At 28.4% G+C, this 11,212-nt stretch overlaps 1 protein-coding gene across 1 annotated transcript in view; it reads right to left on the reverse strand.

The window, feature by feature from the left end:
- Positions 1-11,212, reverse strand: part of LOC111621498 (protocadherin Fat 4-like) — a 66,919-nt gene that overhangs the window by 28,123 nt on the left and 27,584 nt on the right. Inside the window, exons 8-16 of the mRNA XM_023363654.1 lie at positions 10,253-10,399; positions 10,108-10,186; positions 9,904-10,028; positions 9,519-9,722; positions 6,208-6,375; positions 5,517-5,678; positions 4,381-4,457; positions 3,166-3,418; positions 2,815-3,075 (exon numbers count right to left, since the gene is read on the reverse strand). Coding sequence (XP_023219422.1) covers positions 2,815-3,075; positions 3,166-3,418; positions 4,381-4,457; positions 5,517-5,678; positions 6,208-6,375; positions 9,519-9,722; positions 9,904-10,028; positions 10,108-10,186; positions 10,253-10,399 — 1,476 coding nt within the window. The remainder of the gene's footprint in view (positions 1-2,814; positions 3,076-3,165; positions 3,419-4,380; positions 4,458-5,516; positions 5,679-6,207; positions 6,376-9,518; positions 9,723-9,903; positions 10,029-10,107; positions 10,187-10,252; positions 10,400-11,212) is intronic.

The raw sequence follows: 11,212 nt of genomic DNA on the forward strand, positions 1-11,212 counted from the left end.
ATACATATATAATGGAATTAAAAAAGATATATACTAGAACTACCAGTAAAAAGAAACGCAAAACTGAATTAAACGAATTAGATGATAAATTTATTCTTAATAGTTATCCAAAAATCCTTTTAAAAAACTGGCATACACAATACTACAATAATAGATTTATAACAAAAAATAAGAAAGATAAAAATTACAAACCCTTCCCTTACATAGCTGATATTTATAATAATAGCTCTAAATGCCTTAAAAAAGACAATATAATTTTGGCCCCATCTTTGACCAATAAAATTTCAAATAAAATCTCAAATAAATTAGGAAAATACAAAACCAATACTGATAAATTGAAAAAAACTGGAACTGTTTACAAAATTAATTGCAACTGTCAAAATCCTAAAGAATACATAGGTGAAACGGGTCGAACTTTGGAATTACGGATAAAAGAACATGAAGCTGCCATACGGTTAAAACATGATAATTCACCTTGGTATAACCACATCAAAAATAGTAACTGCAAAATAGATAGAAATAATATTAAAATCCTACACTGTGAGAAAAATATATATAAACGTAAATTCAAAGAACATATAGAAATAATGAAATACAGTGGTAATAATTTAATAAACATTTCCAATGGCATGCAAATCGACCAGCAATGGTATAACATGATAGGGGGCGCAACAAGTCAATAGTTTATATTTCTAAGATTATACATTGTCGTGAAAATTTTATTGTATGTTGAACCTTTTTAAAGTTTATACAACGTATACTACTCTGTTATTGTTGTGACACTTTTAAAGAAAAACATGTATGTATTTTTTTTAGTAAATATTTTTTTAAAGGAAAAAATTTGTTATAAATAAGTGATTTAAAATGTTACTAATAATTATAATTTGTAATTAGTTGTGTAGCATAATGGTACGGATTTCGATGTAAAACACCCTTAAGAGAAAATTATAAATTTGAAAACATTGTAAATTGATAGTACAAGTACTGTAAAAAAGATGAAAGAACATGTGGGAAATCTTAAGGTATTATAAAGTGTCTTTTTATGTCTTGTAAACATTTTCTACTATAAAGTTGTTTTGTGTAAATTCAATATGAATTTGTTTTGTAGCACTGAAGAGGGGCAGGAAAATTAAACTTGCCCGAAATGCATATGTGAAAAACAATAAAGGAGATTTTTAACCTGTTGAGCTGTGAGAAAGTCTACCGAAATTTTGTTCGGATTGAAGAGACATTTACCTATATAGTTTTATGTTTTTCATGTTCGATTCTTTTCTAATTGGTCAGACTTTCCCTTCCTCACTCCCCGATTGGTCTCTTACCTGTCTCAAAATAGAATTTGAAATCAGATTGGGTCGCGAGAAAGGTATGCCTGGGATGGTTTATCCGATACCATTGTCTCAACTCCCTATTTATCAACACCCATGCTCATATTTTACCTTTGTTTCCTTTTTCCTTATTGCGTCTTGTATTAAACAATTTGCGTTTTGATTTTCTTTTATTCTAAATATTGTTTTCTCTCTATTCTTTATGAGCGCCAATGTCAAAGTCTGGTGTTACCATCTTGCCACTTATATTACTTGTTTTTTCTATGATTTGATTTAATAAAATATACATTTCCTTTTAAATTTCAAACTAGTTCCAGGGCCTCCCAATTTCTCTCAAAAGTTATTACACGTGTCATATGACCACCATTCCTATTTAAAAATTTTAAAAATGAATTCAAATGGCAGCTGCAACTGACACACACAAAGACATGACAAGGTTGCTCCTGGGCATAACATATTTCTATCATGTCAAAATTTCCTGTCTAACTCAGTTCAATTATATAAGAATGTTAATGATTTTTGATTCACTCTGTATATTATTAGTTTATATATAATATATGTGGTGTAGCTATAAAATAAAAATGAGACTGCACTTCTGTACATTGAATAGTCACACATGGGCTGGAGAGAGGGATAAAAGATCTTGAAGTATGAACAAGAACAGAAGTCTCAACTGTATAGTGCTCAATTGTATAGTTTGCAGATAGGAACTCTGAAGTCAATGTGTTTTTCTTGCATGTCAGAAAAATGACAAGCTTGAAAGTGGAGCAGCATATCAACCTGAAATTAATAGTAAATTAAAGAAAAAGAACACTGAATCTTTTCACTTGCTACATGAAGCTTGTGGAAACACATCTGCATGTCTCGCACATGTGTTTGAATGGCACAGAATACTTTTTGCAGTTACTTTCTGCAGAGAGTTTTCTTTGATAATAAGAATGTAATTTTGAAGTGCTGAGTTCCAGAAGGCACAACAGTGAACCACCAATAATATAAACATGTACTGGAAATTTTATGGAAAAAGGTCAGAAGAAATGGTTCATTCTCCACCAGGATAACACACCAACACATTTAGTGCCGTCAGTGAAGCAGCAGTTTTTGGCCAAGAAATCATCACACTGCTTTAACAGCAGTCTTATTCACATGATATAGCTCCGTGTGATTTTTACCTTATCCCTAATGTGACATCTGCACTGAAGAGAACCTGTTTAGACTCAGTTTCTGTGATTAAGAAAAAATGATGGAGCTTCTGTGTACCCTGACAGAAAGTGACCTGTGGCACTGTTATGATCAGTGGAAGATCCAAATTCATAGGTGTATGGATGTAGGAAGATCATATATTCAAGGGGGAATAAAACTAAAATGTAAGTTTAAAAATAATAATTAAGTTACAGCATCAGTCTCATTATTTTATAGCCACATCTTGTATTGAATTCTCAGCATATATATATATATATATATATATAATAAAACTGTAAATCTGTCTTACCATTAAAGTAATATAAACTGAAACTTCAGATGATTGTCTTGGAATTCCAAGATCATAAGCCATTACTTTTAAGAAATATGTTTTAGTACAAATAGTTATACAGTTATCATTTACAGGAGGCTCATCGTCTTCAAAATCTAATGACGACTTTGGAGTAATAATACCTTCTACTGGATCAATTGTAAACTGTTCAAAAGCATCGTAAATAATTTGGTATCTAACTATACTGTTAGTTGAATTAGGTTCATCAGCATCCGTTGCCTGTAATTTTAATAAAAAAAAGGTCATTTTCTTTTTTTATAGAAAACAATTAATAATAAATATAAATTTTATTAATAAAATATTATTCACCTGTATTTGGAGTATATCCATAAATTTGTTTGAATTTTCCAATAAGTATCCACTATAATTCTCATAACAAAACTTAGGTGCATTATCATTAACATCAAGGATAACAATGTGCAACTGAGTTGTATTTGCATTTCCTGTGCCATTTTCATCTCTTGCTTCTATGGTAAGATAATAATCTTGAATTTTTTCATAATCAAATCCATGATCATCCTTTGAAACTCTTAGATCTCCTGTTATTCTATCTATCTGAAAACTAAAGAAGACTAAGTTACATAAATTAAAAATCTATACAGTGGAACCTCGCTTAATGAGCCTAATTCGTTCCAATCTTACTTGTAATGTGAAACACTCATTAAAGTGAAAAAATTTTTTTCATATAAATTAATATAAAATACAATAATGTGTTCCACGCCGAAAAAATACTCAAATATTTTATCTATACCATTTATTCAAACAAAATTATACAATAAACATTGTTAAGGAGCATGAATCATCATCAGCTTTTCTTCTAGTGCCGAATGAACCAACCTAAAATGCGAATTCGATGTATAGAAAAAAAAACCACAGATAAACATTATGTAAAGGCTATTCTACTATTAAATAGTAGAAATTAATTAATTTGACTAGAGGTAGACAGTTATGCTTCCATCTCGTTTTAAATTTAATAATTATAAATAATTAATTTTTTTTAAATATGAATACATTTCTAAAATTTAATTTGGAATTGGTTATTAAATTTAATATGAGATGGAAGCCTACTTCTAGTCAAATTAATTAAAGCCTTTACATAGTCCAAGAATTTGTCATATCGTTCACGTATCATGTATATAGCAGATTATGGTTGTTGATGTTTATATGTGATATGTCTGAACATAAGTATGGAAAAATGTGTGATCGCAAACAACACTAAGATGCTATCGGAATGAGTGCAAAACTTTGATGTAGCAAGCGCAAAATCGGGACTTTCCCTATCCTGGCCATTCGTTACGCAAAACACTCGATAAGTGAGGTTCCACCGTACTTACTAAAATCAAATTAAAGTTTAGTATAAAATTTAACATGTAAATTATAATATGCAATAAATTTCATTATAATACTAATTTATAAAATGATAAAATTCATATACTGTATATTGTTGCACATAATTACTACATTTATATTAATTATATGTTTATTCATATAATTCATATATATATATATATATATATTTATTACCTATCAGATATGTAGTTTGGTATCAACCTATATCGAATGCCTTTGGTTCCATAATAACCAGAATCAATATCGGTAGCCTAAAAGTAAAAGTTTTGATTTTTAGAAAAATAAAATTCATTAAAACTCAAAATTAATTAAATTAAAAAAATTTTATATTTATTTTAATTGATAATATTTCATTAACAATTTTTTCTATAATTTCAGATTGTTCCTGAATAAATGACCTTTTACTGTACATTAGATTTAAAAGTCAATTTTGACTTTTACCTGACTCTAAATCATACTACTGTATACAGGAAATATATAAATAATTGTGCATATTTTTCATAATAATAATAATGAAATTTATTTAAGCTAGCATTGTAAAAATATTAAATGTAATTTAGATGCATTAATCGCATAAATAATCAAATTTATGAATTTACAAAATTTAAGAAAATCCTTAAAACAATACATAAAAACGTGTCTTTTCATTTTGTCTTTTCACGCACGCACATAATTTTTAAATTTAAAAATTTTTGTCTTGGAAATTTTTCATCAAATATATTTATTTTTTAATACTGAGCCATCACTAAAGGGATCTTTTAACGTTTTACATAATGAGGTGGATGAGTAGCCTCAAATGAAATGTTGACTCTACTGTAGAACTGTTATTTTCCTCATGTGTGTAAGTGTGTGAAAGAACAAACTGAGAAGACACATTTTTATGTATTGTCTACTCAAGTATTTTTGTCCTGGCAATTTTTTATCACATAAATTTATGAACTTCCATAAAAGTTAATCCTTCATTTTAAAATAATTTTAAATATTTTTATATGATCTATATTTGTTGTAATATTACAAGATACTGATTATATTTCATTTTCTGACTTTTACTGTTTAACATAAATTTTTATTTTATTTTAACATTGATTTTTGAGAACAATTTTGACAATAATTCTAAGTTATGTATTTGGAAAAAAATTATAAGTTGTAAACTTATTGATACACAAATTTTTCAACTTTAAACTAAGTTAATAAAAACAGATATAGAAATTAAAAAAATTATAAAAAAGTTTAAATTAGCAAAAAATGTTGTATAAAAGATTAATATTTAATGGTATAAATAATATAATTCTTTGAAATATTTTATTTACAATAATTGAAGCTACAAAGTCTCCTTGGCTAGCATTTTCATAAACATAAGCAACATCAGCAGATAAAAACTGAGGAAAGTTATCATTTACATCTTCAAGATTTACTGTTACATTCACTACTGAATAATAACCTTCTTCTGTTTCAGTCTCTTCTGCTATAATCTGAAATAATAAATAAATAAATACTACATTAATTATTATTTTAAAACAGAATTTAATTATTATATACAATAGAAAATTTATTTTAATATAAGATTTATATAGGATAAAGTAAAATAGTTCTTAAGTCCTATGCATGAATTGAAATAAGTAGTTTTATAAATTCTTATCTTTTCATATTTTTACAATATATTATAAAAATTTTTAATTTAATAAATCAGGTTGAAAGCATTTGTTTTGATTAAACAAATGCTTTTAACCTTTTAGTTGAAAGCATTTGTTGAAAAATGTGAAAGGTGTTTTTTAGTGCCTTGATATACTTTTGTTATTCTATATATAACAGATTTTACTTTAATATTTTATATTCAACAAAATCTACCACAGACTGGTTGTTACAATACCTAAGAATACACTACTAAAAAAACCTTCAGTCCAGCGACAAAAATTTAATGAAAGTTCATAAATATAGTCTATTTTATATTCTTACATAATTAAATTAATTAGATTATAAGAGATAGCTATTTTTTTTTACCTTAAAATTAAACTGTTTTGGTTCTAGTAAATCTTCTCTTTCATAATCTAATTCTTCAGATTTATTAACTCTTATCATAAAGATAATATCATTACTTCCTTGAGTTGGTGTTACTGCAAATATGTCTTCATGGTCTTCAAGATAAAGTTTGAATTTAGCATTTTTACCCTTATAAAATAAAAAAAAAATTACATTAATATGTGAGTGCCTGAATTTGATAAACTTTTATAAACTTTTTATAAAATTTCACTCTCGCTTTAAAATGAAACAAAATAACGTTTAAATGCATGGAAAAAAATTCTGTTTTTTTTTTCCAACATTTAATAAAAACCTGGAAGGATGCGATCATATCTTCCTCTGGATTCACTTCCTTTCAACGGTGACACAGCTTCCTAATGTGTCACCAGGAATCTACGATCAAAAACCGACTATTCGACAGTTGTAGAAAAACTCCTAATAAGATCGTGGGAAAAACCCAGAACAGATCCCCTAATAAAAAGGAGGAGCTGATGAGTCGAAAGCTGTCATCCAATTTTTTTCTTGAACTGTGTGTGTCCAGCCGCTTGCCATCGCTGATCTTAGCTGTCACCACTCAAGAAAATCTGTCATCGCTCATGAGAAATCTTCTCTGCTTCAGAGAAAAGAGACTCCCTACTTCCTGAAAGTTCCGAATGGATCTTCAATTTCTATGAATTCTTAAGGTTATCAACACGCAAACGATTGTAAGCTCACTATCTCTCTCGCAGTCAGGGTCGTGATCATAATAATAAGGTTCCTATATATATATATATCGTATTATTAGCATCCACTAAGCATCTGTATATAGGTTATAAATAGATGGTATCGATTAATAAACGGGTATTTTGTTAAATGATAAGTTTGTGAAGTGTACTTCTTCCATTTGTCTCCTTCCGCCTCCATTCCGAGTCCTATAACGTGACTGCTTGCGCAAAAACTAACATAACGGCCATCCAAATTTCTGTATCCGGAAGACACGGTGGTGTCAATCCTGAAAGGCATCGAAGAGGTGCCGACCATTTGGTCACAATATATGAATATTTTTATTTTACATAAATACAAAGACATATTTTTTCTTCTTCCAAGTGCTGTCCATTCACAGTTACCTAACTGTCTTTAGTACTTATCATAACAGACATCTGCAACTGCAAAGGAATCATCACCAGAATCTGCTTAGAAAATGATTATTAACTGCTGCACTCAGTGATAGCCTGAAGACATTTAAAGAATACACTGAAGCAAATTCTTTCAGAAGTTTAAGTTGTGTTTTTTTTTTTTCCATTGACATTCTTCCTCCAGTTTTTTTCTTGACATTCTTCCTCCAGTTTCTCAGTAATTTCTTTAAAAAATAACCTACTCCCTGCTATGTAACTTACTTAACTTATTTCTTAACTCAGTTCTAAGATTCCTCAAGAATAATTCCAAAAAAAAGCAAAGTTTTTCTGTTTAGGCTTCTTTTTGTCCCTTCTCAAGATATCCTTTTCCTTCTATACTTTTCTTAGCTCCCTACATCCCATCCCTCTCACCCGACACATGTACACATATACACACTCTTCCCTCTTACACTTTTTTTTTTTCAAATCATTCCACTCCCCTTTTCTCTCCGTCTCCTTTGCTTATTTCAATTGCTGGCCTTTCTTCCTTAATCTCCATCAATGATAAAGCAATTTGAACCAAATTCCCTTGCAAGTGCCAATCACAAAAATAAAAGAAGCGAGATCTTGACAACTAAAGACATAATTTGGTGTCTAAACTTACAAAAACAATGGTAAAAATAAGTATATGACAGATGACTGTCATACAGCAATCTATTCTGTACCATCAAAGTTAGAAGATCAGTTTACTCATCAAACCAGAAAATCAAGCAGTAAAGCATTAAATTTAAGAAATACATGATAAAAACAAATATTTTCAATCTTTTACAGTGATCATCTTCGGGATTACATCTACATATATATATAAAAATGGACGTGTGTGTCCCTATATTTCACTTTTCCGCAAAAACTACACATCGCACATGAATGCTGTTTGTATGTGGTGGTAGCCCCAAGTCTCCATTCGTGCACTATGGTGGTTGCGTCTCGATAGCTATAAGGGTGCAGGAGATATGGGGCTGAAAGTGGTTTTCTATTTCGAATGTTATGTTCGAATTAGTTNGGGGGAAACAACAATTATACCATAATAAGCTGCAGATTTAATTTCTTCAATTATTTCCACTCTTACTTGATTACCAATATGACCTACAAATTTGTCACAAATATTCTGAGATAAATAGTTTACATTTCCTCATCTTTGATTGGCATATTTTTGTAGATGTAACTTCAAGAACTCATCGTATTCACTTAGGTATTCCAAGCAAGTTAAATAATTTCCTTTCCTATTGGAATCTTTGCCTTCTTCATACCCCTAAATCCTAATCCTAAGCGACTCAATAATTTTATTGTTGATACAATTCTTTCCAACACATCTCTCCAGTAACATTCTTCTTTTTCCTTTTTCTGTAATAGTTGAGTATCAATTCTATTGAATTTTGTTGATATTTTATACACAGTACATGTGGCTGATATATGTTCTTTTGAAACTTTGTGGTCTGATAAAATAACAGTAATTAAATCTTCTAATAACCTTTACTAATGTAGACTTTGATGTTGAAAAGAGTTTGCAAGGGTAGCAGTAAAAACTTTTGTTTGTTTCTGAAAATATCAGCCAATTTCTCTTTTTCATAATTTTATTTGTTTTCTTTCTGTAAAAATGTAAAAATGATCATAAGAAAGTCCTCTGTATTACACTTTATCTCTGTCTTTATACACTGATTTCAAATTTTATATATTTCCGATACTTTTTGGTTTGTTTTTGTGAATATGGTCAATAATAGCATCTGTTAATATTATTGGCCATAAAGCTATATCATTTATTACTTCTTATGTCTATATTGAAGCATCTTTTTAGACTATCTCTGTCTATCTTGTGCATTTTCGCAATCCCTTTTTTCAATAGTATTTTCAAGACCTCGGGCTCCTTTGGGCCACTTAGTCCACTTACCACTTAATTCACTAATGTTTAATGAGAGAACTGATATACACATCCAGTTATTATAGATTATGAAATTGGAATATTTTTTAAAATACTAATCTGTAGAAGAATTATAGGAAGGAAATTATAATAAACATTAAAATGTCTAAATGTAAAAATATAACATAGTATCTGAAAATATAATATAAAAATAAAATTTAATTATTCATAGCTAATATTTTTTATATACTAAATAAATATAATAATAAAGTATGACTTACTTCATCAATATCCGACACTTTTGGTATTAAAACATTATTTAAAGTAATTGGTATTCCTATTTGTGTATTCTCTTTTACTGATGCTTCGTAATGCTTTTCATTAAATAGTGGCTTATTGTCATTAATATCAAGTATAATTATTGTGCAAGTACTTATTGTTGTTCGGTTAAATGCGCGTGTACCATTTTCGTAATATTCCTCAGCCTAAAGAATAACAACAAAACTACTTTAATATTTACTAACATCCGTTTACACAATATATAATTTTGTAAATAGTTTATTTATATTATACAAAAATATTATTAAATTGATAAAATAGTATTCTAAAATTTTGATCAGGTATTTACTAAATATATGAAATTTTAATAACAAAAATTATTCTTACAATTATATTAACTGTTAAGATAGGATTATTGGTAATAGTCTCATTTTCTCTATCAATATCTGTTTCCACAAATAGAATACCATTTTCACCATTTTTTCTTATTCCAAAATATGAAGATTGCAAATCTTTATTAAAATAAATAAAATTAATAAAAACATAAATTTACTGTTTACATTATTTAATAAAAAGACAATATTGTATTACTTTCATCAATGCTGTATCGAATAGGATTATTAATGCCACGATCTCCATCAATAGCATAGACAACAGCCACAGTACCATTCTAAATAAACAGATTGTAAAATTTAGATGAAGATAAAAAAGTAATAAAATACTTAATATTACTCACAGAATGCTCTCTTATCTTTTGTACACCACAATCTTTAATAAAAGTTGGGTTTTGATCATCTATATCAACAACGTTGACATATATAATTGCTTTATCTGAAAATTCAGTTCCTTCTAGTTTCTTTTCATGATTTTCATGTTGATTATCCTGTATAATAATAATAATAATAATAATAATAACAATAATGATAATTACTTATTTATAAAATTTATAATTTTCATAACAACTTTTATAATATCAATTTTTACATTATTAAATCATAAAATTAACAGTATAAAATAGCTATTAAATATAGCATAAAATAAACTGCATAAATTGAATAAATTAATGCTTAATTAATTAAAATTATAATTATTCTAAACAATAATTAAAACATTTAAAATAACATAACCATATTTATTAGGCTGTGATTTGAAAAAATTTTAGACCTATAAATTCCCACTGTCGTCCATCTGTGTCTTTCCTTAATCTTGAGAATGGAGTTAGATAGATGAAAGACAAGACCAGATATGGAAACCTTAGGATGGGAGGCCCCAATTAACTATATACAAACTCCAAATGCAAACCAGAAGTCATGTTATTTCAATTCAAATATTTTCCCCTGAAAGATGTTAGATAGATGACCGACACAACTCTATTGTTAAAGGAAAAGTATGAGGTACAGGGGTAAACCATTACTAATTTGAGATGGAAAGCATATATTTTAAATTAAATAAATTAAAAATATGATTAAAAATTGCAACCTGGCTGCCTGGCATTGTTATGATGCCACAATAAATACAGGTAACCCCCGTATAACACGGCACTTCTATAGCACGGATTCGCTCTAACACGATTCGAGAATTGGTACCATCCCCCGTATAACACGGTACTTTTATAGCATGGATTCACTCTGACACGGTTCGAGAATTGGGTAAAACCCTCGTACAACAGGAAATGTAATAAATTTTTACATACTTA

The sequence above is a fragment of the Centruroides sculpturatus genome, unplaced genomic scaffold, assembly GCF_000671375.1.
Source record: "Centruroides sculpturatus isolate CEXI.00-Female unplaced genomic scaffold, Cexi_2.0 scaffold249, whole genome shotgun sequence".
In the NCBI taxonomy this organism is placed as follows: Eukaryota; Metazoa; Arthropoda; class Arachnida; order Scorpiones; family Buthidae; genus Centruroides; species Centruroides sculpturatus.